This window comes from Manis javanica, chromosome 7 (assembly GCF_040802235.1).
Source record: "Manis javanica isolate MJ-LG chromosome 7, MJ_LKY, whole genome shotgun sequence".
NCBI lineage: Eukaryota > Metazoa > Chordata > Mammalia > Pholidota > Manidae > Manis > Manis javanica.
The window spans coordinates 120,488,129-120,515,445 of record NC_133162.1 but is presented as its reverse complement, the minus strand read 5'-3'; the positions used below and the strand labels follow the sequence as shown (position 1 = coordinate 120,515,445).

The 27,317-nt window shown below is 39.2% G+C and overlaps 1 protein-coding gene across 30 annotated transcripts in view; it reads left to right on the top strand.

The window, feature by feature from the left end:
* NEB (nebulin) overlaps positions 1–27,317 on the top strand; it is a 199,472-nt gene that overhangs the window by 21,462 nt on the left and 150,693 nt on the right. For all 30 annotated transcript variants that reach the window (XM_073241429.1, XM_073241446.1, XM_073241444.1 and 27 more), the window contains 28 exons: positions 84–191; positions 2,930–3,046; positions 4,694–4,798; positions 4,884–4,991; positions 5,089–5,193; positions 5,624–5,722; positions 6,776–6,880; positions 7,846–7,953; positions 8,036–8,149; positions 9,357–9,458; positions 9,550–9,657; positions 9,748–9,852; positions 10,915–11,013; positions 12,584–12,688; positions 13,216–13,323; positions 13,407–13,520; positions 14,711–14,812; positions 14,904–15,011; positions 15,102–15,206; positions 16,299–16,397; positions 17,793–17,897; positions 18,415–18,522; positions 18,605–18,718; positions 21,152–21,349; positions 23,305–23,412; positions 25,567–25,665; positions 26,458–26,562; positions 26,650–26,757. In XM_073241429.1, coding sequence (XP_073097530.1) covers positions 84–191; positions 2,930–3,046; positions 4,694–4,798; positions 4,884–4,991; positions 5,089–5,193; positions 5,624–5,722; positions 6,776–6,880; positions 7,846–7,953; positions 8,036–8,149; positions 9,357–9,458; positions 9,550–9,657; positions 9,748–9,852; positions 10,915–11,013; positions 12,584–12,688; positions 13,216–13,323; positions 13,407–13,520; positions 14,711–14,812; positions 14,904–15,011; positions 15,102–15,206; positions 16,299–16,397; positions 17,793–17,897; positions 18,415–18,522; positions 18,605–18,718; positions 21,152–21,349; positions 23,305–23,412; positions 25,567–25,665; positions 26,458–26,562; positions 26,650–26,757 — 3,069 coding nt within the window. The remainder of the gene's footprint in view (positions 1–83; positions 192–2,929; positions 3,047–4,693; positions 4,799–4,883; positions 4,992–5,088; positions 5,194–5,623; positions 5,723–6,775; positions 6,881–7,845; positions 7,954–8,035; positions 8,150–9,356; positions 9,459–9,549; positions 9,658–9,747; positions 9,853–10,914; positions 11,014–12,583; positions 12,689–13,215; positions 13,324–13,406; positions 13,521–14,710; positions 14,813–14,903; positions 15,012–15,101; positions 15,207–16,298; positions 16,398–17,792; positions 17,898–18,414; positions 18,523–18,604; positions 18,719–21,151; positions 21,350–23,304; positions 23,413–25,566; positions 25,666–26,457; positions 26,563–26,649; positions 26,758–27,317) is intronic.

Below are 27,317 nucleotides of genomic sequence, written 5' to 3'. Positions count from 1 at the left end.
TCCAAATGTCCTCTGTCCTCCATGTATGCCTCTTGCACAGTTTGTCTCCGCAGCAACTCTCCAGTATGTTTAATGTCTTACAGAGGAAATACCAGGAAGACTTTGAGAATATGAAAGACCAGATCTACTTCATGCAGACTGAAACCCCAGAGTACAAAGTGAATAAACAAGCTGGGCTGGCAGCTAGCAAGGTATGAGGAAACGCTGTCACTTGTCTGGATGGCCCTGGTGTGGGTGAATTTCCTATAACTCTTGCTTTTGTATATAATGAAGTAAAAGAGGGTTCTTTGGGAAACAACAAAAATAAAGTACTTTGGGATTATAATAGGGCTGCCAAATCTAAAAAAAATGTGCCATATGTGACCATTAACCACACTCAGCTGTCATCTTCAATATTTCTTAAAGACATTTTGATATCCAGAGGTAGAAAAGCTGTAATCTCAGACAGAAGGACCCCTCAAGAAAAGACATTTAGTAGACTTATATGAATGTGGACACACAGACACTCTCCACTACCCTTATTTTTCTCATTTTCCTATAACTGGTGAGAATCTAGTCACAGACAAGATACACGAATCCATGGACATGCTCATATACTCTGTAGAGTCACTGGTAAACAGTCAGACTCCTTGGCATTCTAAAGCAGGTCAGGCACTGGAAGGAGCATAAACTTCAAAGCCAGTCAGACTTGATTCTAACCCTGGCCTTGACTCTGCTAGAGGAGTGAAAGCAGGAAAGTCACATCCCTTAGGAGACCTTTTCAGTATCCAGGTGCAAGTGACATTTTGGACCAGTAGGGTAGCAAGCAGGACAGGTGATGAGAATTATTTTGAAAGTAGAGCCGACTTGATTTGCTGATGGGTTCTATGTAGGGTATGAGAGAAAAGTTTTGGTCCAACCATCTAGACAATGGGGTTTCCCTTTATCAAGATAGGGAAGACTGTGGAAGGAGCAAATAATTTTTTTGGAGGGAACACATGCCTTCAGCCTCAGACATGTAAGATTTGAGATGCGTTTTAGGCATCCAAATGGAAATGTCAAGTGGGCAGTAAACTATATGAGTCTGGGTTATCAGGGGAGCTCTCTGGGAAGGTCATGTGAACTTGGGGGTCATCAGCATGTGGATAGTAGATGACTGGAGGCCATCAAGGCAGTGAATATAGATGGAAAATGCTACAGACTCAACTCCAGAGTGCTTCCATGTGAAGACATCAGTGAGATGAAGCAGGAGCAGAGTCAGGAGACAGTGATGTTTTGGGAAGCAAGTGCAGGGAGAAGGGAGCGGTCACCCGTGTCAGAGGCTCCTGAACTCGGCCTATTAGTGCGCGGTGGTGTACGGGACAGGCAGGGTTTGGTTGAGTCTTCTTAGAAAGAGTTCATGAGTGAATAAGAGGAGAGAAACTGAAGAATATGAGTATACTCGACTGTTCCAAAATATTTTCCTGAAAAGAAAAGAAGAAAATAGGTAGTAGCTGAGTAATAAGTGGGTGAAGAGGGGATTTGTTTTTTTCCTGAGATGAGATCTTTCTTTCTTTTTTTTCTTTTGGTATCATTAATATACACTTAACAGGAGCAACATGTGGTTACTAGACTCCCTCCATTATCAAGTCCCCCCCACATATTCCATTACAGTCACTGTCCAACAGTGCAGTAAGATGCTATAGAGTCCCTACTTGTCTTCTCTGTGCTATGCTGCCTTCCGCATGCCCACCAAGGGGATTTGTTTTTAAAGACGGGAGACAGAAACATCATGTTTCTATGCAGAAGGAAAAATTCCCGTGTAGAGGGAAAATGGAAGCGAGGGGAAAGGGGAAGCAGCTGGAGTGATGTCCTTGAGCAGGTGAAAGGGGAAAGATCTGCCACCTGAGACGGGACACAGCTTTGCCACAAGTGCTCATGGTTCATCCATAAACAGGAGAGGAGAGGGGGCTGCACACATATGCCAGAAGCAGGTGGAGGGATGGCTGGGTTTGTGGAATTTCCTTCCTGGTTGTCTCCATTTTTCAAGGAAACACATAGTTCTGTGAGATAGAGAGGTTATATCTTCCATTCCTGCAGAGCATCCCTTACGAGTCCTCCATGTGGGTTGTGTTTCAGTTGTGTATCTCCTGCCTTTGGAGACCAAGCTGATTGTGTTTGTTTTCCGATGTTCTTAAATGTTGGCAGATTATCTAGGATTCTTTGAAGATGTCTATCTTCTATGGTTATTTTGCCTAAACGTAAACGGCTGGTACGGGGTCACAGTCAGATCTAGGATCAGTTTCCTGTTCTCCTCCCCTTGGACACACTCCTAGCAGGGGCCTTAGGGCCCTCACTGAAAGCCACTGCTATAGCTGGTGTTAAAGACAGAGTGAGAAGTGCAGAAGGAAAAGGTGAGGTCGCCACCATTGGCCCAGCCCCAGCCCCTTCCTCTTCCTCCTGCGTGTACATTATATACACATGTCCTCATACACACAGTCACAGATGAGGCATAAAAGGGTAGATGATTGATGCTGCAACACAAACATGTGTTGGCAGGTAGACAGTTGGAGGTAAGAGCCGAATGAGGGCTCTGGAGCAGCAGATGTCTGGGACATGATGTGCTGTCATTATTTGTGGTCGTTCTCTCTCCCATTATTTATGTGTGTGTGTGTCTCTCTCTTTGAGGGCAGGGCTCATGTGGTCCTTGTATCTATCTGTCCCAGAGGCAGGCATACCCTGTGGATATTTCTGAATGAATAAATGAATGGGAAGAAAAGATACCCTGTGAATTTATGTAGTTTTTCTGCTGCTGTTATGAGTTACTATGAATGTTTTGTTTATAAAATGTCAAGCTGCCATTTTTCTAAAGAGAACACTGATTTGTGCAACCGTACCATAAAACCCATTATAGAGACGAGAGCAAAATTAACCTGGAGAGTTACTTTATCTCTTTATTTCACTCCTACAGGTAAAATACAAAGAAGACTATGAAAAGAAAAAAGGAAAAGCAGATTATAATGTGCTTCCTGCTTCAGAGAACCCGCTGCTCAGGCAGCTGAAGGCGGCAGGAGAGGTCTTGAGTGATGTAAGTATATTCTTGTCAAAAAGTGTTTTTTTAACCTTAGCTGCAGGAGACATGAAATTTCTCTTCCTTCTATAATGACAAAATGCAAGTGTAACTTGGCAAATATTTTAAGGTTGTGGTGTAGCAGTTTCTCTGGGCCTGTTTAACCACACAGGAAGACGTGAGTGCCCCTGAGGAGGGTGGGTGTCAGTTTGGGGCTTGTGAATTTAGTTCAATGTGCAGGAAAATCATTTGCTTAAGGTTCCAGGTGCTTGTGCTTCTGTATGGGCAAAGAGTACTTTGTGGGAGATGCACTGTGATTTTCACAGAGACAGAGGGAAATTTTGAAAGGGGACATGTGGGGAGATGAAGCTGCTTTTGAACGCTGCCCTTGTGTTCTTTGGGCTGGCTGCAGGAGAATAAAAATGTCCGGGTTTCACAATTTCTTTTCCACCTCCACCATTTCCTCCTCACATCTTGGCCCTAGAAACCATCATTTTTTGACAGCTGGACTTAAAAGGTGGCTCCCTAGGTCTTCACAGGAATTTCTATGTGTGGAATTGTTAAAGAGCCTGACTAATCCATTTGATTTAAAATAGATCAGATAAGTGGAAATTGGACCTCTCATGAAAGACTAACAGCCCAAGACCAATTTGATCATATAAACAGAGACCAAGTATGTGGTCAGTTGAGTTTTTCCCTTATGGTTACGTTGTATCAAGTTTTCTCAGTATTTGAGGATTATATGTGGCTCTCCATGTGGCTTAGTCATCATTTCTTTGTCCCTGAATTAAGTCAGCATCATAGAAATGTGTACATGTGACTGAAGAGTGTGGGTGGGGAGGCAGGTGAGAGGGGGGGGTCAGTGGGTCTGTTCAAACGGCTCTGCTGGGAAATCAGTGCAAAACTTGTCTCTTGCTTCCCCAGTGAAGGTCATCTTTATCAAACCTGCAAAAGCCCAGGTTCAAATCATACTTTGTTGATAAAGACAGCAAGACAAAAATATCAGAAACGAATAGTACCATTCACAATTTCCAAACCCCACATGAAAAGTGACTGATCGCTTAACCAATTGTGCATTTTAAAATTCGATAATTGTTTGTGGTTATTGTCAGAGCTGAAGATAAATTCTATCAGAGAAGAAGAGGTCGTAGATTCATGATTTGAGTTACTGTATATACCTGATTTTTAAGATGTACTGTCTGTGTACTAAGGGATTTTTTTCCTTGCTAGAAGGAGGAAAAGAGTGTGTATTTCTCAATGTATACTAAACTTTGTCATGAGGGTTTGTTTAAACAAAGATATCAGAAAATTCACTGTTGCTCAGAATATTCCTGTTTCATGTGGCACAACTAGTGAAGGAAGAGCATGGGATTTGGGAGATGGAGCAGAACATACCAAGAATCTCTGTGACTGAGGGCTTGGTCTGAGGCAGCATATGGAGTTCTTAATTTTTCTTAGTAAATGGTGAACACTTAGGCTCACAATAATTGCTCATAGAAAAGGCTTATCATTCATGACACTCCAGCATTTGGGTGTCAACTTTTAAGACATTCGACAGATAATCGCTTTCTTCTTTTTTTGTTTAGTGTTGGGAAGTATGACTGTTATTTATAATCAGCGTGGGAGAGACAGGAATCTATTTAACTGATTTTTGTTCTTCGACAGAAACTGTACAAGGAAAACTATGAAAAGACAAAGGCAAAGAGCATAAATTACTGCGAGACCCCCAAATTTCAGCTTGATACAGTTCTGCAGAATTTCACTAGTGATGTAAGCAATCCTGCACTCACCTCTCTGTTAGAGAAAAGAAACATCATTTCCCCCATAAATAACTGAAATGTGTCTTGTCTTTCAGACTAAATACAAAGATGCCTATGTAAAGGATATTTTGGGACATTACGTAGGCAGCCCTGAGGATCCATATCATGCACACTGCATGAAAATTGCAGCTCAAAACAGTGACGTAAGTTCCAAGACAATTGTTTAACTTTCCAAATTACACATTTCTGTGGCATGAATAAAATGGTTGCCTCCTAATGCCTGATTAATTTTCTTCACAGAAAAACTACAAAGCAGAATATGAAGAGGACAGAGGCAGAGGCTTCTTCCCCCAGACCATAACTCAAGAATATGAAGCCATGAAGAAACTAGATAAGTGCAAAGACGTAAGTCTGTGGTATGGATTTTGAATGTTACTCCCACCGTAGCCTCTAGTGGTCAAGAGATGTTTAAAATCTTGACACATTCATAAGTAAATGCAGGCAAGGAAATTGTGAAAAACCAGATTTATTTTATACAACATTTATAGACATACTATTTTCCCTTGTTGTCATTTGTACATTTCAAGAGCTAATTCTAATTCATTTTCCCAAAGAAGAGTTATTGGTAATCCGAAGATACAGGCATGTTTCTTGTATATAGGTGTAAGAGCATCTCTCTAGGAGATGCAAACTGATTAGAAAAAAAATGTTTTATTAACTACAAGTTTGTTTTTTTTTACCCTTTGGAGGCTTGGGGTTCCGCTTGTTTGACATACAGGCCATCTTGGGTGTGGTAAGTGATCCTGTGAAAACCGAGTCCCCTTTTCCTCCACAGCATGCCTACAAAGTCCATCCAGATAAGACAAAATTCACTCAAGTTACTGACTCTCCTGTTCTGGTGCAGGCCCAAGTCAATTCCAAGCAACTGAGCGATGTAAGTTTCTCTTAAATATCCACGAAATTCGGTTCTGAGGGATAACATATAACTCTATACATAAACTCCAGTGACTCGTCACATTTACAAAAAAGACTGTAAGTTTTAGCAAGTTTAACTTGTATATATTTGTAATCACCTAAAATATTTCCCTATTTAGCTGCCTTTGATCTTCTTGGATGGATAAAAAGTATAATAAAATGGCTCTATAAGGAAAGCTAATGTAGATCGATGTACTGGAGAGAACATGAGTTCCTGAGTGAGACAAAACTGAATCGGATTTCAGCTCTGTCATCCATGACCTGGAAGCCCATGCAGATTATTTAACTGTTCTTTGTCTCATGTTTCCCTTCTATAATTTGTGGTTATTTTGAAGGTTAAGTGAAAGTAGATACGGATATAGTACACACCCTGGCCCACCGGAGGTATTCAACACATAGGATTTCTGTCCCTCAATCTTTTTTTGGGAAATGGAGTCTTTGAGAGAAATTGTTTTCATATGAATTTTAAGTATAAATTTCCAAGCTCATGTTGAACTAAAAAAACAAAACAAAACAAAAAACAACAAAAGTAACCTCTGCAGATTTATGGCCAAATGGGTGCTTCAATTAGAATAGCAACACACCATAATGTATGTAAGGGGACATAATAGGGTTTGTTAGAAAAGGATCTCCGGAAAGTGAGCATTGACAGTGAAAAGGAAGAAAGCCCCGTTTCCTCAGAATCTACAGGGCCGATTGTGATATGCCTGGGAAAGGCGGCATATTCATGAAAGAGCCACCTCCTTCGTTAGGGCCCCACCACGGTGACGGGTGTGGTGACAGCTCTCCCCCGTCCAGTGCACAGGTCGTCAACAGTGCAGGGTCACCTATCTTTGCTCTGGCTTGCTCTTTTGATCTTAACAACTTTGTCAGTTGTCATCTAACAAATTGTATTTAACACTTTATTTTATGAAACCTTCCACACAAGCTTTTTTTGCATTTGGAACAATTCTTCAGGATGAATGGGCTCACTCTCTCCCTTCCCTTTCCCCACAATCCTTCTCTCTCTCAGCTCAATTACAAAGCAAAACATGAAAATGAAAAGTTCAAGTGCCACATACCTCCGGATACCCCTGCCTTCATCCAGCACAGAGTCAACGCGTATAACCTGAGTGACGTAAGTTCCTCTCCCACTATACCATATGATATGCTGACAACCTGTGCTTTTATTTTTGAATTGCTTCACTGAATAAACATTTCCGTGTTAGAGATGGGAAGAACATCTAACATTTGCATCATGCTCCTATGCCTCTACCCATGTGTCTTTGAATTCACCTTATAAAATGTGTGTAGCAGTCTTGTAAGTAGCTTCATACAATTAGACAATCTTAATACATTTTAACCAACCCTCAAAATGTCACAGCTCATGTATGTTTAATTGCAAAATTGCAAATCACAGTGTTAGATCTTTTAGTCATATATTCATTTATATTAAACTATATTAATTTTCTTTCAGGATCTGAATTTTTTAAGATGCAATTTCAATTTACTTTTCACTTACAATGTCCATATTTCACACCAGTGATATGTATTTCCATATGTAGAGAACTTGTACTAACAAGGATATAGGCTATTCAAAAACAGAGGTGAAGTATCCACTCTCTTTCATTTGCAGGTTTAATGATAAAGGAAAGACAAATTATCATTGGGAAGGGGAGTCTCAACTTCTTCAAAAGTTTTATAAGTGCAAACATTATATAGCATCACTGAATATTGTAATGATCCATGAACTAACCTTTGCAGAGGACTTAGAGATCAAATGAAGTGACTCCTTTGGATCATAAAAAATAAACTATAAAATATTTGTGCCACTCCAAACATATTCAGTGTTGGAAATCAAATGTTAGTATGATAACTAAAATGCAGTTACTTTAATGAAAAATTCTACTGGAGAGTAGAGAAGCTTGCTCTTAGAAATTAGAAGCCTTAGCTTGGGAATGATTTAAATATACATGATTTCTTATCAATGAAAATAGTCAGTGTGTTTTGTATTAAGAAAAGGTATTGAGTTACTCTAGTATTTAAAATGTGGTAATATTTATATCATTTTTGACAATTTCTTGGTTAAAATTTTCCATCCAGAATGTTTATAAGCAAGACTGGGAGAAGGACAAGGCCAAGAAGTTTGACATCAAAGTGGACGCCATTCCCTTGCTGGCAGCCAAAGCCAACAGCAGGATCGCTAGTGATGTGAGTGTGGCCCGGGCACCTGGCAGGGGTCTCTGGGTTGTTTCCTGTTGGGTGGGATCTGGCACGTGTGGTGTCTTTGCAGGTGATGTACAAGAAAGACTATGAGAAAAGCAAAGGGAAAATGATCGGAGCCCTCAGCATTAATGACGATCCCAAGATGCTGCACTCTTTGAAGACAGCCAGAAACCAGAGCGATGTGAGTGCCTCTGTAAACCTTGTGTTGCTTTCAGCTGTGGCTGCACATAGTGTTTAATAGAAGCATGGATGGGATGTTAGCCTAAATGAAAGCTCTGGCTCAGGATGACAAGTCACACATGAAAGCCCAGGGGTAAAGGGTGACTAGCTTCCTCATTCCTAGGTTTCCCCACATCTGAGACTCCAGTGAATACTGTGAAAGTTCCCTAAATCTCCCTAATGCCCTCTGTTTGTTAGGGGGAAAGTATACTGGACTATCTTTGGCTTTATTGTTTTTCCTAGAAATGGGCTCAGTATCTCAGCAGGTATAAACATGCACAGCTGCTGAGAATACTATAAACATTCCTTCCATGCTGTGACCTAAGGTCCTTTGCAAAAATATGTACAAAAATTAAAAGTCAAGAAATAAGAAAATCAGGCTATAGACCAAGTAGGAAAAACCAGTCGGGAAATAGCCTCAAAAGCACAGTATGCCATCGTAAAGATTTTATAAAATATTGAACTCACTTTAAAGGGTTTAAAGTACTTATTAAAGATACAATAAGTCTCTATAAATATTGCTTCTCTAATTCATAGCAAAAAAAAATAGTCCCTTCTCAGGATCATTCATAAATAATCACGTGTTTATTGAGTAAATATTTGGATTTCCATATAGAAGAATTACAGAGAATGTGAAAAAATATCTGGTGCATGAAATAAAAAGAAAAACTCCTCTTTTCCTGTGCTATTGCTCTAAAGTGAACTATTAGGTCTTCATGATATAAAGCCAGCTTCCAGAGCTGTTGTAACTGTGCACTCCTCTCGTGCTGAGCTGAACGCTTTTCTAGGACTACGTGCGCCTGAGTGTCTGAGCTCCACCTTATATACCTTTACCTCAGTCATCATGAACTGTTAACAATTTTCATTTTCCTTCAAACATATTTGCATGAGAAGAATTACTTTAAGACGAGAACCTTAAGCATTTGGTGTGCTGATTTATTCTGCTGTGCCACATTAGGAGAAGTAATGTAAACATACCTGTAGTTGTTAGCAGACTGCAGGATACAAGACATGAGCTTCTGCCATGTCCATCTGTTGCTTTGCTTTGTAGAAAATAAATGGTAAGAAAGGAAATTTTTTTGATTAAAGTATAGCAATGATGTGAATGGCTTTTATACCATCACATGTATTTGTCCCTTATTGTTTTGATTTTCTTTTTCCCCTGACAGAGATTATACAAGGAAAACTATGAGAAGACAAAGGCAAAGAGCATGAATTACTGCGAGACCCCTAAGTACCAGCTGGATACTGAGCTGAAGAACTTTAGTGAGGTTCGAAAAGCCACGGTTCCTCTGGGTTTGAGGGCTTGCTGCTGCTTGACAAATGACTGTCAATGTGAGTTACATACATCTTCTTTTTCAGGCTAGGTATAAAGATTGGTATGTACAGAATATGCTGGGACATTATGTAGGCAGCCCTGAGGACCCATATCAAGCACACTGCATGAGAGTTTCAGCTCAAAACAATGACGTAAGTTTGAAGACTGTTGTTCAGGCTTCTCTGTGACATTGTTTGGGGACAACACCAATCACGATCTATTTTTGTTCTCCCTCATTATAGAAAAATTACAAAGCAGAATATGAAGAAGATAAAGGGAAATGCTATTTCCCTCAGACAATAACACAGGAATATGAAGCAATCAAGAAGCTGGACCAGTGTAAAGATGTAAGTCATGGGCCCTGAATTCTTGGAACTGGGTTTGGGATTCTGGTGCCATCTAGTGGTAAACTTAGCAGAGCTTACAATCCCCCATCTAATGGTTAACAAGATGTATTACATTTAAAATTGTGGCTTTTGGGTGGAATTGGGAGATGCAAAAATTACTGTGAAGAAGCCTATTTGTGACCAGATAGTTTCAGGTTTAATGAATCTTTACGTCCACCAGGTCATGTTCATTTATAAACATGGCTTCAGGGGAAAGGGAGAACACGAACAACTGAGAGAGAGAGGTGTTCATTCATTCACTCAACAAATTACATGAGGGATAGTTGTCCCAGACACTGTCCTCGGTGCTGGGAAAGAAGAGGGCACAAGGTGGTGTGCCCCTTGGGGAGTGTGGAGGGAGGGACAGACAATAAGCAAAGAGCACAGAAACAAGAAATATCTCAGCAATGATAAGACAACTAATGTCGAATGATGCTACGGAAGCAAATAGGATACCGTGGGACAGAGACACTGGAAGGGCGCTGTAGATTAGATGGTCAAAGAAGGGCTAAGGCCAGCATGTGCAGCCATGTCAGGATCAAAGTCAGGGCAGCAGGAAGGAGAACCCAGGTAATAACTAGCTGGCACTTAGAGCATTGAAAGGTCGAGGTGTCTGAAGCGTACTGGAGAGGGGCACAGTAGTATGAGAGGAAATGGTAGGAGATGAAGGAGGAGTCGATACCCTAGGGTGGGGCTCGTAAGCCAAGATACAGTTTAGACTGAATACCAAGTCCCACGGAGAGGAGAGCCTTTGGAGAGCGTCAGCAGATGGAAGTTTGATGTCCTTGCTGGTTGGCAGCTGGGAGACCATTTTAGAGGCAACCTCAGGAGAGAGAGTTGGAGAGAGAGGAAGGGAGAGCTATCAATCAAGTTTTCAGGTAATAAAGAAACTTCATTTTGTACTGAAAATTTTTTATGTGTTAGGTACAAGAATATACATGTATTATGAATGTCATTTCATTTTATCCACTAAGGTGGATACCTGATATCTACCTGATATCTTTCCTGTATTCTCTCTCCTAGCATACCTACAAAGTTCATCCAGACAAGACCAAATTCACTCCTGTCACCGATACACCTGTACTGTTGCAAGCACAGAGGAACACGAAACAGCTCAGCGATGTAAGTGCCTTGACTTATGCAAGACTGGGTGGCCTAGAATACTTTGCTCATTTGAAACATAGGCATTAAATGGGCTCATCTATCATCCCAACGGTGTCATTTTTTAAATATTTGTTTAATAAAGTGCAAATGAAGCCACTAGAGGGAATTGTATCCTCAGAACAAATGGTGATATGCAATGACAAAAATAGCTAATATTTCTTAAATGAAGCACCAACTTTTTGTGGGACTTTGCCCATTAGGGTCTCTACATGCCAAAATAATGCACACTAAAACATTTGACAACTTAAATAGACACCACCAACAGAAGCATCCACTTGGGTAGGTGATAAGATGAGCATTTTCCCATTCTTGAGTTTGCCAACAAAGACTTTACAAAAAGACAAAGAGCAAAGAAGCAAGAAGGACATCAGGCAGTGGTAGGAAGTGCACTGTAGGGAGATGATCGGAATTAAAATAGGGTGTCATGAGAGTGACTGGGTGGGCACCTTAGAGTGGGTGGTCAAGGAAGATCTGAAGGAGAATGGTCCAGCTGTGCCGAGATCAGGGAAGAGCAGCAGTGCTTCCCAAACATTCACGGTCATGTGGATCACCCAGTGCCCCTGTTGAAATCCAGATTCTAATTCAGCAGGTCTGTCAGGACCCTGTATTCTGACTCTGATGAGCTCCTAAGTGACGCTACTGCTCTGATCTGTAGGCGGCTCTCAGAGGAGCAAAGAGCTAACATGACTCACAGTAGCATATCCTTCTCAAGACAAGAAAACAAAATATACCCTTAGTCCTACTATAAAACATGTTGTAGTAACACAAATCGGCTTACGTGCAATTGGTAAAGAAAGCATTGTTATCAGTATAACCCAGGATTCATGTTAGTTCATATACAACCTTGCTTGGCATATTAATATTTTGCCAAGAAAGAATGTCTAAACACCAAGGTCACTGACCCACCTGAATGTGGCAAGCTGCAGAATAGTATGGTGCTGTGTGCGGTGCGCAGTCACCATATGCCCTTCCTGTTGACCTGGCCTCACCATGGGCTCTGTTTTGGAAGGTGCTTATTGGACAATACTCAATCTGTGTTTTTTCTTCCAGGTCCAAAAATCAACAGCCTCATTCCTCTTTACGCTCCGTTCCTTCCGCCTCATGTCACCTTAAAAAGTTAAATAAAGTACCATATTTTGTATTTTTAGTAAGAATTTGCATATCTTTTTAATCGTGCTGACAATATATTCATAATTATCATTGTTTTTGTTACTGCTCTGATGACAGAATTTCATACTTTTGACTGTTCATGTTCTCAAGGCACAGCCTACATGATTAGATCAGACTATGAGTTTCCCATACATACACTGTGAAGCATTTCCAAAACGAGGCCCTAAAGTTTGGTTAACACCAGATGCTGAAAGGGGGAGTGAGATTCTGGGCTCTGGGCTGTACTTTGTCTGAATCAACTATCTCTGAGGCGTTTTTGTAAAAGGGGTGGCAATAACTCAGCTATATACTCTCCTACATAAATTCAAGGAAGTTCTGACCCTGAGCTGTTTGGATGTCTTCTACTTTTCTTTTTCAGCTGAATTACAAAGCAAAACATGAAGGTGAGAAGTTCAAATGCAATGTTCCAGCAGATGCTCCACAATTTATCCAACACAGAGTCAACGCTTATAACCTGAGTGATGTAAGTACCAAAGCCTTTCTGTGTGCATGCAGAGGGAGATGTTATGGGTATTTTTAAAAGACCAGATTAAGAGTTATGCCAAAAAACAATTATTAAGTATGTCAGAGAGTATAGTGGAGCTTTTAAGGCCTAAATACCCTTAAGACTCTTAGCTATAAGATTCCATACTCTCTGTTACCTTTAGAGCTATTGTCTCAATTACCCCTCTACTAATCTCTATAATTTTGCAAGATGTCTCGTGAAAATGTTACACTTCACCTTGTCCAAGAGGTTGTCATTTTATATTTTCCTTTGTACTGTGCTATCCTGATGTCTATAGAACATTATAAAGACTGTATCATACTTATTTGGTGTTGGGGGAATAAGCCAGATGATAAGTAAATGAATAGATATATATAGCCATTGCAATTAATGGTATTTATAGGGGAAATAAATCTATATTATAAATTTTCATTCTGCATTTATTTTTTACTGGATGAATCTATGTTAGATGTTCTTACAATTCCTTGCTGAAATTTTCTGTCCAGAATGTTTATAAGCAAGACTGGGAGAAGAGCAAGGCCAAGAAGTTCAACATCAAAGTGGACGCCATTCCCCTGCTGGCAGCCAAAGCCAACAGCAGGATCGCTAGCGATGTGAGTGTGGCCCGGGCACCTGGGTGGGGGCCTCTGGGATGTTTCCTGTTGGGTGGTATCTGGCACGTGTGGTGTCTTTGTAGGTGATGTACAAGAAAGACTACGAGAAAAGCAAAGGGAAAATGATCGGAGCCCTCAGCATTAATGACGATCCCAAGATGCTGCACTCTTTGAAGACAGCCAGAAACCAGAGCGATGTGAGTGCCTCTGTAAACCTTGTGTTGCTTTCAGCTGTGGCTGCACATAGTGTTTAATAGAAGCGTGGATGGGATGTTAGCCTAAATGAAAGCTCTGGCTCAGGATGACAAATCACACATGAAAGCCCAGTGATAAAGGGTGACTGCTTCCTCATTGATAGATTTCTCCGCATCTGAGACTCCAGTGAATACTATAAAAGTTCCCTAAATCTCCCTAATGCCCTCTGTTTGTTAGGGGGAAAGTATACTGGTCTATCATTTGCTTTATTGTTTTTCCTAGAAATGGACTCAGTATCTCAGCAGGTATAAACATGTATAGCTGTTAAGAATACTATAAACATTCCTTCCATGCTGTGACCTGACTTAAAGGTCTTTGCAAAAATATGTACAAAAATTAAAAGTCAAAAGTAAGAAAATCAGGCTATAGACAAAGTAGGGAAAACTAGTCCGGGAATAGCCTCAAAACCACAATATGCTATTGTAAGGATTTTATAAAATATTGAACTCATTTTAAAGAGTTTAAAGTATTTATTAAAGACTACAAATATTGCTTCTCTAATTAATAGTAAAAAAGAAATACTCCTAGTATCATTCATAAATATTCTCATGTTTATTGAGTATGTATTTGGATTTCCATATGGAAGAATTAGAATGTGAAGAAATGTCTGATGCATGAAATAAAACAGAAAACCCCTCTTTTCATGTGCTATTGCTCTAAAGTAAACTATTAGGTCTTCATGATATAAAGCCAGCTTCCAGAGCTGTTGTAACTGTGCACTCCTCACGTGCTGAGCTGAACGCTTTTCTAGGACTATGTGCACCTGAGTGTCTGAGCTCCACCTTATATACCTTTACCTCAGTCATCATGAACTGTTAACAATTTTCATTTTCCTTCAAACACATTTGCATGAGAAGAATTACTTTAAGACGAGAACCTTAAGCATTTGGTATGCTGATTTATTCTGCTGTGCCACATTAGGAGAAATAATGTAAACATACCTGTGGTTATTAGCAGACTGCAGGATACAAGACATGAGCTTCTGCCATGTCCATCTGTTGCTTTGCTTTGTAGAAAATAAATGGTAAGAAAGGAAATTTTTTTGATTAAAGTATAGCAATGATGTGAATGGCTTTTATACCATCACATGTATTTGTCCCTTATTGTTTTGATTTTCTTTTTCCCCTGACAGAGATTATACAAGGAAAACTATGAGAAGACAAAGGCAAAGAGCATGAATTACTGCGAGACCCCTAAGTACCAGCTGGATACTGAGCTGAAGAACTTTAGTGAGGTTCGAAAAGCCACGGTTCCTCTGGGTTTGAGGGCTTGCTGCTGCTTGACAAATGACTGTCAATGTGAGTTACATACATCTTCTTTTTCAGGCTAGGTATAAAGATTGGTATGTACAGAATATGCTGGGACATTATGTAGGCAGCCCAGAGGACCCATATCAAGCACACTGCATGAGAGTTTCAGCTCAAAACAATGACGTAAGTTTGAAGACTGTTGTTCAGGCTTCTCTGTGACATTGTTTGGGGACAACACCAATCACGATCTATTTTTGTTCTCCCTCATTATAGAAAAATTACAAAGCAGAATATGAAGAAGATAAAGGGAAATGCTATTTCCCTCAGACAATAACACAGGAATATGAAGCAATCAAGAAGCTGGACCAGTGTAAAGATGTAAGTCATGGGCCCTGAATTCTTGGAACTGGGTTTGGGATTCTGGTGCCATCTAGTGGTAAATTTAGCAGAGCTTACAATCCCCCATCTAATGGTTAACAAGATGTATTACATTTAAAATTGTGGCTTTTGGGTGGAATTGGGAGATGCAAAAATTACTGTGAAGAAGCCTATTTGTGACCAGATAGTTTCAGGTTTAATGAATCTTTACTTCCACCAGGTCATGTTCATTTATAAACATGGCTTCAGGGGAAAGGGAGAACACAAACAACTGAGAGAGAGGTGTTCATTCATTCACTCAACAAATTACATGAGGGGTAGTTGTCCCAGACACTGTCCTCGGTGCTGGGAAAGAAGAGGGCACAAGGTGGTGTGCCCCTTGGGGAGTGTGGAGGGAGGGACAGACAATAAGCAAAGAGCACAGAAACAAGAAATATCTCAGCAATGTTAAGACAACTAATGTCGAATGATGCTACGGAAGCAAATAGGATACCGTGGGACAGAGACACTGGAAGGGCGCTGTAGATTAGATGGTCAAAGAAGGGCTAAGGCCAGCATGTGCAGCCATGTCAGGATCAAAGTCAGGGCAGCAGGAAGGAGAACCCAGGTAATAACTAGCTGGCACTTAGAGCATTGAAAGGGTGAGGTGTCTGAAGCATACTGGAGAGGGGCACAGTAGTATGAGAGGAAATGGTAGGAGATGAAGGAGGAGTCGATACCCTAGGGTGGGGCTCGTAAGCCAAGATACAGTTTAGACTGAATACCAAGTCCCACGGAGAGGAGAGCCTTTGGAGAGCGTCAGCAGATGGAAGTTTGATGTCCTTGCTGGTTGGCAGCTGGGAGACCGTTTTAGAGGCAACCTAAGGAGAGAGAGTTGGAGAGAGAGGAAGGGAGAGCTATCAATCAAGTTTTCAGGTAATAAGGGAACTTCATTTTGTACTGAAAAATTTTATGTGTTAGGTACAAGAATATACATGTATTATGAATTATGTATTATGAATTATGAATACATGTATTATGAATATCATTTCATTTTATCCACTAAGGTTGTCTTTTCACTACCTGATATCTTTCCTGTATTCTCTCTCCTAGCATACCTACAAAGTTCATCCAGACAAGACCAAATTCACTCCTGTCACCGATACACCTGTACTGTTGCAAGCACAGAGGAACACGAAACAGCTCAGCGATGTAAGTGCCTTGACTTATGTAAGACTGGGTGGCCTAGAATACTTTGCTCATTTGAAACATAGGCATTAAATGGGCTCATCTATCATCCCAACAGTGTCATTTTTTAAATATTTGTTTAATAAAGTGCAAATGAAGCCACTAGAGGGAATTGTATCCTCAGAACAAATGGTGATATGCAATGACAAAAATAGCTAATATTTCTTAAATGAAGCACCAACTTTTTGTGGGACTTTGCCCATTAGGGTCTCTACATGCCAAAATAATGCACACTAAAACATTTGACAACTTAAATAGACACCACCAACAGAAGCATCCACTTGGGTAGGTGATAAGATGAGCATTTTCCCTTTCTTGAGTTTGCCAACAAAGACTTTACAAAAAGACAAAGAGCAAAGAAGCAAGAAGGACATCAGGCAGTGGTAGGAAGTGCACTGTAGGGAGATGATCGGAATTAAAATAGGGTGTCATGAGAGTGACTGGGTGGGCACCTTAGAGTGGGTGGTCAAGGAAGATCTGAAGGAGAATGGTCCAGCTGTGCCGAGACCAGGGAAGAGCAGCAGTGCTTCCCAAACATTCACGGTCATGTGGATCACCCAGTGCCCCTGTTGAAATCCAGATTCTAATTCAGCAGGTCTGTCAGGACCCTGTATTCTGACTCTGATGGGCTCCTAAGTGACGCTACTGCTCTGATCTGTAGGCGGCTCTCGGAGGAGCAAAGAGCTAACATGACTCACAGTAGCATATCCTTCTCAAGACAAGAAAACAAAATATACCCTTAGTCCTACTATAAAACATGTTGTAGTAACACAAATTGGCTTATGTGTTATAGGTAAAGAAGGCATTGTTATCAGTATAACCCAGGATTCATGTTAGTTCATATACAACCTTGCTTGGCATATTAATATTTTGTGCCTCAACAAAGAATGTGTAAACACCAAGGTCACTGACCTACTTGAGTGTGGCAAGCTGCAGAATAGTATGGTGCTGTGTGCAGATATAGCACAAAAAGATATAAAAAGAATTTGCATATCTTTTTAATTGTGGTGGCAATGTATTCTTAATTATCATTGTTTTCGTTACTGCTCTGATGACAGAATTTCATACTTTTGACTGTTCATGTTCTCGAGGCACAGCCTACATGATTAGATCAGACTATGAGTTTCCCATACATACACTGTGAAGCATTTCCAAAATGAGGCCCCAAAGTTTGGTTAACACCAGATGCTGAAAGGGGGAGTGAGATTCTGGGCTCTGGGCTGTACTTTGTCTGAATCAACTATCTCTGAGGCGTTTTTGTAAAAGGGGTGGCAATAACTCAGCTATATACTCTCCTACATAAATTCAAGGAAGTTCTGACCCTGAGCTGTTTGGATGTCTTCTACTTTTCTTTTTCAGCTGAATTACAAAGCAAAACATGAAGGTGAGAAGTTCAAATGCAATGTTCCAGCAGATGCTCCACAATTTATCCAACACAGAGTCAACGCTTATAACCTGAGTGATGTAAGTACCAAAGCCTTTCTGTGTGCATGCAGAGGGAGATGTTATGGGTATTTTTAAAAGACCAGATTAAGAGTTATGCCAAAAAACAGTTATTAAGTATGTCAGAGAGTATAATGGAGCTTTTAAGGCCTTAAGACTCTTAGCTATAAGATTCCATACTCTCTGTTACCTTTAGAGCCATTGTCTCAATTACCTCTCTGCTAATCCCTATAATTTTGCAAGGTGTCTCATGTAAATGTTACACTTCACCTTCTCCAAGTGGCTGTCATTTTGTATTGTCCTTTGTACTGTGCTATCCTGATGTCTATAGAATATTAGAAAGACTGTGTCATACTTACTTAGTGTGGGGGAAGAAGCTGGATGATAATTAAATGAACAGTTATTTTACCATTGGTAAGTACAATATTTAGGGGAAATGAATCAATAAAATGTTTTTTCAATCTGTTTTAAAATTTTTACTGGATGATTCTATGTTAGATGTTGTTCTTATAACTCCTTGCTGAAATTTTCCATCCAGAATGTTTATAAGCAAGACTGGGAGAAGGACAAGCCCAAGAAGTTCAACATCAAAGTGGACGCCATTCCCCTGCTGGCAGCCAAAGCCAACAGCAGGATCGCTAGCGATGTGAGTGTGGCCCGGGCACCTGGCAGGGGCCTCTGGGATGTTTCCTGTTGGGTGGGATCTGGCACGTGTGGTGTCTTTGCAGGTGATGTACAAGAAAGACTACGAGAAAAGCAAAGGGAAAATGATCGGAGCCCTCAGCATTAATGACGATCCCAAGATGCTGCACTCTTTGAAGACAGCCAGAAACCAGAGCGATGTGAGTGCCTCTGTAAATCTGTCTTCTTTTCAAGATGATGTCCCGGTTAATGTGCCCAAGGGCAGTAGCATGTAAAAGGGTTGCTGATACATGGGCTCACTGTGGTGCACAACAGATTGCTGTGGAGAAATTAAGAAGTAAACAGATTCCCATATTCTTTCAATTCTCAATGTTTGAGTAGGGAAATTGGTGATTTTTACTTGATGTCCATTTCACTTTGAAAAATGTATGTGTTAATATTTGAGGGTCTTTCAATTATAATTCTCAAAAATTCTTGGAGAACATCATAGCTATTTTCAAATTTTCTTCTAATTGAAAACTAACTTTTAAAATTATGGTTTTAAAAGTGTCTTTTATCTTGAAGGAAAATCATGAGTCACAGGTGAAAATCTTAGTATAGCTATCACTGTTCTTTATTGACTTCAGTAAGTGGTATGGCATAGGTCCAAGAAAAAATGTTCTATTGATTATTGGCCCCTCTGAGAATCTCATCAAAGATTTTGACCATCCATCTAGATAAATGAGCTTTTTCTCATGCCTCTTACCTGAATTTCAGGGAACTTACGGAATCCCTAACATTTATATATGTACTATCTGTCACCTTTGGGTAACACTTTTACCATAGATAAGAAAACATCAACTATTACAAATTGCGGTATACACTCTGTTTAAGAAATGCTTAGAGAATCCCTCAAGAGTGGTGAGAATGTTCAATGTTTATGTTCAACATATTAGCTTTTCATGATTAAAGAAAGGTCTGTATTATTTTAACCATGTATTCATTTAGTGTTCTCTATATATACCTACTTAAACATTTTGCATTTACTATATAATCATACAGCACTTTCAAGCCTCCTATTCAGTAATTTTGTCTAGTAACTTCACAGTGAATTATGTCAATATACAGTGCTACACATATCCTACTGTTTCATTAATCCTTATCCCTTCTCAACTCAAAAGGTTACATAGCTCTCTGTTAACAGCACTTGCGTCTTTACATTTTGTTTTTCATCTTATCACAGAGCCCATTAGAACATTAGGCACATAATAAGTGTTCCATAAATACTTGTTAGATAATTGACGTTGGCAACCAAAAGAGATAGTAATGTGTCATTCTCATAATATCCAGACTAAATGCTAAGCTGCAGATAAAGAGTATGCATAGCTTTTACAAAGAATCTTTTAAAGCCATTTGGATCTCTGACAACATTTTATATGTGTAGGTAAGTGTGAACTGGTATGAACATGAACAAGAGTCAAAACAATTTAGTCAAAAATACTTCCTTACACCAACAGCTGTTGTAACATTGCTCTATCAGCTTATTTCAATGAAGACAAACTTTTTTTTCAGTCTTATTGCATACCATCAGAAAGTTTCCATATTTTACATTCATAAACCAGAGTCTAGATTTTGCAATGAAGGGATAAGTTTATTCAGTGAAAGTGACTATCCACCAAAAAAAAAAAAAAAGAAGAACACCTTTCCCCAAAAAGCTAAGAGATCAGATCATTTGCAAAAGGAATTTCTATAGAAGGTTTATAAGGCACATCCTGTGCTTGCTAGCTTGGGTCACTGTCTTAATGCTTTTGTGATTATGGGGGATACAATGGGTTTAGAATTTTCCTAAAGGCACTGGATCAGAGTTTTTCTGTCTGTCGGACCTGATGAAGCTGGGACTTTGACCTAATTAGCACCCTGTCTAACCATTCCAGAAAACCAGCCAATGAAAGGGCCTTCTGAGGCCCAGTCAGAAGATTTGGTTTATGAGAACATTGTAATAAAGGCCAAGGTTACTTTAATGGCTCAGTTTCACAGTCTTTTCTCCTTTGGGTTCTTGTAACTGCTGTGACCTGAAGTATCTTTCAAATTGTTACCAAAATTAAATGTGGTATGAAAAAACCTTTGGGATTCTCAGTCATAAGTAGAATAGTCAAGTTGAAAAATCAGTGCTATCCACTTAGAGAAGCCAAGAAGTCAAGGGTGCAGCTTTGTGTATGAAGTAGTCAGTTTATAAAATCCGAAGTATGAGATGATTGTCAAGTGATTTTTTTCAATTAAAAAAATGCTTCTTTGCTGGAAAATTCTTCAAAGGTTAGATTACCTTAGTAGAAATAATGCTTGCTAGTATTTCTTGAAAACCCGTTTTAAAATAAAATAATTACCTGGCTGAAGCAGGGGCTGTGAACCATTCCTAATGTCTGACAGTTGCTCTTTGATTTACAAAGAGATTTGAGAATATCTGTCCTTTTTTTGGGGAGGGCGTGCGGGGTTTCAATGATGTTTAACATATGAACAAATTTTAGGAGAAAATAGCTATTCAGATGTTCAGATCTGTGTCTCTAACTCAAATTTATCATTTACAAGGGATCTCTGTGCTTTTCTGGAAATCCATCGATTATTTGTGGTAATATATGAGCATTTCCTGTTCACAGCGTGAATATCGCAAAGACTATGAAAAGTCGAAAACTATCTACACAGCACCTCTTGATATGCTCCAAGTCACTCAAGCTAAGAAATCTCAGGCAATTGCCAGTGATGTGGATTATAAGCACCTCTTACACAATTACAGCTACCCGCCTGATAGCATCAACGTGGACCTCGCCAAGAAGGCTTACGCACTGCAGAGTGATGTGAGTAATCAGAGTTTTTTCCGTTCCCTCTATTTTGAGGTGGAAACTGAAAAGGATTTTTAAGTTGAGTGATGGTTTTGGCAATTCTCAGAGGCGTCTGTGTTGTCTTCTTTATGTAGCAAGTACGTAATAGAAACACGACCCGTGTGGTTTTATAAGAGCATGTCTTTCAGAGGTGAAGAGGCCTGGGTCTAGCATGCATCCCATCACTATATCCTTTTGGGAAAGCTATCAACCTTGCTGAGTTTAGAGTCTTCCTTACAAAATTTGAATAAAATAAAATAATTGTTTGAGAATTTAAATGCATGCAAAATACTTAGCATGGTGCCAGGCTTTGGTAAAAACTCTATAAACATTCACATAATGATGAGATTCATCATTATCATTAACTTTTTACATAGATTGCTATCTTAAAATATATCATTTTACAGCACCAAATGATATATCATTTGATCAATGTCATCTTATGATATTTTATAATAGTCACTGTTTTTATTCCCCTGCAGATCAAAACTTCTTTAGGTAATCTCATTTGAGCTACACAATTAAACACTTTATCCTAACAATTCTGTAATTTTTAACGTGATAAAATACACATAAAGAATTTCCCATCTTTACCATTTTTAAATGGTTTAGTAGCAATTAGTATATTCACCTTGTTGTGCAACCAATCTCCAGAACTTTTTCATCTTGCAAAATTGGAACTCTGTTTCTGTTAAACAACTTCTCATTTACCCACCTCTCTTCAGCTCTTGGCAACCACCCTTCTACTTTCTGTTTCTGAGTGGACTACTCTGGAGACCTCAAATATGTGGAATCAGACAGTATTTGTCTTTTTGTTATTGGCTTATTTCATTTAGTGTAGCATCCTTGGCGTTCATCCATGTTGTAGCATGTATCAAGATTTCCTTCCTTTTTGAGTCTGAATAGTATTCCATTGTATGTATTTATCACATTGAGACACCGTATCTCTAATAAACATCTTTGAGACCCTGCTTTCAGTTCTCCTGAGTATATACTCAGAAGTGGAATTGCTAGATAAAGTGATCATTCTTTTAAGTGTTTGAAGAACCACCAGACTATTTTCCGTAGCAGCTACATAATTTTATATTCCCAACACTAACAACTGTCTTTTATATGTTATCTTATTTACTTTTGCTATGTTTCTTCCTCCCAAATAGATTGTAAACCTCTCAAAAGCTAGAATCAAACGGTTACCTCATTTTTCATTCCAATTAAAAGACGTATACGGAGAACAATGATTTGAAATTTATATCTAAAGTAGGTTTTAGGTACCACCCATGGCCAGAAACAAGAGTAATTTATTATTATTATATATAATAGCATCAAGTACCTGTACCCAAAATTGGACCAATTCCAAATGATAACAGCTCTCTGTAGGAAAATAAACAAGTGCAACTATTTTAAAGTGCATTGTTAGCCAATGTAGAAACACTCCTAAGCTGACCATTATATAAGTTTGCAATGTGTGCAAACACTTAGTACAAATCACTACTATCAAGTTTTATCTACTCAGAAAATGAGCAAAATTATCCACCTTCAACATGGCCTTCAGTCCTAATTTGACCACAGAAACATAATACAGAGTTTCAGGAAACAAACATCTCATATTGAATTATCTAAATATAACAATTTCATTTATTCTTTGAAATACAGCTTTGAATGTAGAATTTGTTCTGATTGGAATTAGAGTTCCACATACTTCCATTCAGTTGGACATAAGAATGAAATGGAACATAAGCCAACTAGAAGAACAGCAAAAACCTAAAGGCTGCTAAAATCTCCTACCTAGGAAATGTTTAAGATAACCTTCATGTACGGAGTAAGGAAGCTGGCCAGAAATCTTAAAAAACACTGTTGTAGATGAAATGTTAATGATTTGACTAATAAGGATGATGCTGAACAGAGAAACATACCCTTTCTCTTGGCTTTAGGTTGAATACAAAGCTGACTACAACAGCTGGATGAAAGGTTGTGGCTGGGTGCCTTTTGGGTCCTTAGAAATGGAAAAGGCAAAGCGAGCCTCAGACATCCTGAATGAGGTAAGGCCATCTTACGAGTCACTGAGAGATTTGGGAAGGTGTCATGTTAAAACCCCTCAAACCAAGGGAAGTGCCTTCTTTCCTGCTTCCCTCTCTAGTTCTTGTTGCTGAAGAAAAAAACTCACCATGTGCATGAATTATCCAGGTAGATAAGCATACCCCCTTTACATCACCAAAATTATTTTCATTAACCATTCATGATAAAAATATTTTTAACAACTTCATCAAGGTAAATTTTCCATGCCATAAAATTCACTTATTTTACATTTACACCTGGACAAGTTTTAGTAAATTCACATAGTTGTATAGCCATAACCACAATTGAATTTTAAAATGCTGTTAGTATCCCAAAAAATTTCCTTGAAAAATTCCTGCTTCCATCTTTGAATGGGGCAACCACTGTTCTGCTTTCTGTCTCTATAGTTTTGCTTTTCTAGAAATTTATCTCAGGTGAGGATTCATTCTTTCACTTAGCATTGTATTTTTGAATTTGAATTTGTTAGCCAAGGTAGAAACATTCATCCATAGTTCTACATGGGTATGCAATTCATTCCCTTTTATTATTGGTAGTATTTCTTTGTAGGGCTACATCTCATTTTGATTGCCCAGTGGACATGTGGATTTTTCTTCTGATTTTTGGTGGTTTGAATAATGCATATAATGAACATTATAAAGGTTTTCTTTAAATTAATATACCCTGATTCTGTAACATCTTTCTATGTTGACAGCAACACTAGTTGGGGTGAGGATTTAATAATGTGAGTAACTGGTAAACCACTGTGTTGTAAATTTGAAACTAATATAAGGTTGTATATCAACTATACTTCAATTTAAATTAAGAAAAAAATAATAAAGTATAAAAGAAAAATGTTTAAAAAAGTAAAGTGTCATATTCTTGGTAATTTTGGAATAGTATATACTTTGTTATTTAGTCTAAGAAAAAACAATGACGATCTTGCGCTCTTAAAGCAGCCAGGTTATCTGTCCCTTCTCTGCTAACAGCAGAACATTGCCACTGCTGTCAGGTGAAGCCGTCATCAAGGAGATGAGCCTGTGTAAAGAAGGGGCAGAGGTGCTGAGTGAGGGCTGTCATCATTCCCAAGTTTCTGTTGTTCTTGTTTTGTTCGCTTTTCTGAAAACCATTTTATATACTCAGATTTTTCAGAAAAAGCTCCTCAGGGTTGGTGGTTTTCAGAAGTCTGAAGCTGAAAGAGCAATGTTCTTATGTGCAGAGAAGGAAGGGGGTGTAAAACGCATAAAGGAAGAGGACTGGGAGAATAAGTGGAGAACATAGAGAAATAAGGGCAGCTAGGAGTTGCCAGCCCCCGATCGGACCACCTTTCAGTGTCCTCTCTCCTGCCTCTAGTGACGGCCTATGTGCTAACCACAGCAAGGTTTGCAGAGCACAAGTCCTCTTCCTCTTATTAACAATCCGTAGCTTTTGCCCTAATTCCTCACTTCCTCCTCCCGCCATGGAGAGCTTCTTTACTTGGGTTGCTGATGGAGTGACAGGGAGAAAGGTATCCCTGAGAACTTGTTAGTGTCGTGTAAAGACACCCCAAATTCCCTTGCATGCTTTCCAGGAAATCCTTTAGAAAACTTTGTGATATCTCTAGATTCTGCTCAGCTGAGAGTGCCCTTTTTCACGTCAGAAGCAAGAAATTAGAGAATAAAATCTGGCTTCTGAAAATTGTGTGGTCTGTACTGCCCCAAACAATCCAAAATGAAACTGATTTTTTAAGGACTGGCATTTGAATTGTATTCATCTTATTCCCCAAGACAACCAGGAATCTAGTATTTTTACATCTTAGAATCAGGAAAAATCTTTGTCCTTTCAAAATAAATTTCAAGGATTTTTATATATTAGCCTTTAGTGAAGGTAATATTATTGTCTTCTTATTTTTTTTTCTTATTTGTTTTTGCTGGTGACAAATTTGTCCATTTCTTTTTTCATTGAAGTATAGTTGACATCACATTATAATAGTTTCAGGCACACAACTGAGTGATTTGGCTTTTAAATACATTACAAAATGCTCACCATGGTAAGTGTAGCTACCATCTGTCACCATACCAAGTTATTACAATATTATTGACTGTTCCCCATGCTCTTTCATCTTTTTTTCCATGCTTTTCTCTTTTTAATTCACTAAACAGAAAAAATATCGCCAACATCCAGACACTCTCAAGTTTACCTCAATTGAAGATGCTCCAATTATAGTACAGTCTAAAATTAACCAGGCACAGAGGAGTGACGTAAGTTAATCCCATCTGCATTTTAATAAATGTTAAATAATATAAACACATTGCATTTCAAATAGACTGATCACCTGTAGTTACTGTGCAGTATGAAGAGAGTCAATTACATGAGCAACTGTGTAATTCCCTAGCCTTTCACTAGCAGAGCACACCTAATTCGTATCTTCAGGGTGTTATGTATATTGCACTGACTGTCCTTGCAGACATTTGACACTGCTTTCCAAAGAGAAGGTAAGAGGGGCTTCTCTTGATGACAAGAAATGTTACAAGCCTATTTCTAGGAAAGAGCAGGAAAATGAGTATAGAAGATTTCGTCATATGGAGGACTTATATTTATAAGTCAGAGTTAAACAAAAATCATATATAGTAAAAGCTACCCTCAGGGCCCTTTAGGTGTCCACAAAGTGTAATACAGATGGATGGTGTATCCCATCCTATTAGCCTTTCTTAAGCTCAGGAAAGTGTTTGCAGGTTAACAGTTCTCATCAGGTCACCTCCTGGGGCTAACTTCCACGAGGGGGGCCTAAGTCCAGAAGATCCTTGCACCTACCCAGGGACCTTTGCCAAGGCTGGACCAGCAGTAAGATAGGAGCCTGTGCATTGCATAGGAGACCTTGGATGCCTACAGACATTTGCAGATGAATATGGACATGGCACATAGTATCTTTAATAAGAAGTGTCTCTGGGCAATGTGATCCACTCTGAAATTATTTTCCTGTGCCATTAAACCCTTTTCCGTATTTCATTTATTTGTTTGCTTCTTTATGCACTTTTTTTTCTCACTTTCAGATTGCCTACAAAGCCAAAGGAGAGGAAATTCTTCACAAATATAACCTGCCAGTGGACCTGCCCCAGTTCATTCAGGCTAAAGTCAATGCCTACAATATCAGTGAGGTATGTGCGTGGGCTCAGCTGCTGATTGCGTGTTAAGCCTGTTCTAAATGTGTTGAGTTATATAGTCAAATGACATTTTCCTTTCAGAATATGTACAAAGCTGACTTGAAAGATCTGACCAAGAAGGGATATGACCTGAGAACTGACGCGATTCCCATCAAAGCTGCCAAAGCTGCCAGACAGGCGGCGAGTGACGTAAGTGCAGCTGGGGGTTGGCTGTGCGGCAGGGTGGGCCTGCCATCCAGGAGCCACTGTGTCTGCTGTCCCCAGTTAGAAGCGGGGTTCAAAACTATATAGAAAGGCAAGTTCCCTAAACAGATAATGAATTTTCTTGGGTGTAAGGATTTGTATAACCTTTACTAATAAGTTCTAATCAAGCACTCTGGTTTAAAAATCTCACCTATATGTGTACACAAATTCATGTTATTTGGCTTGTGGAAATAAATAAGTTACTATTTAAGTCATAATAGCCTCCTGATGGTAAAATTTTATCTCAAAACTTGCCTGATTTATATGAATTCCCTCTTTCCCTTCTCTCTCTTTATTGGTTCTAGAAACAGATGAATTGGCCTGTTTCACAGCTCCTAACAGTCAGTTATTAGGTTGCATTAAATACAAGTAAAAGGACTTTTGCTTTTTTCTTGTGTTAACTTTAACCTAGCTGTGAACGGAGGTCGATTTGCTTTTTGAGATTTAGATAAAATTGACCTGAACCCACCTGTTTTAGTATAAGAAGTGGGATGCCCTTCCCTGTG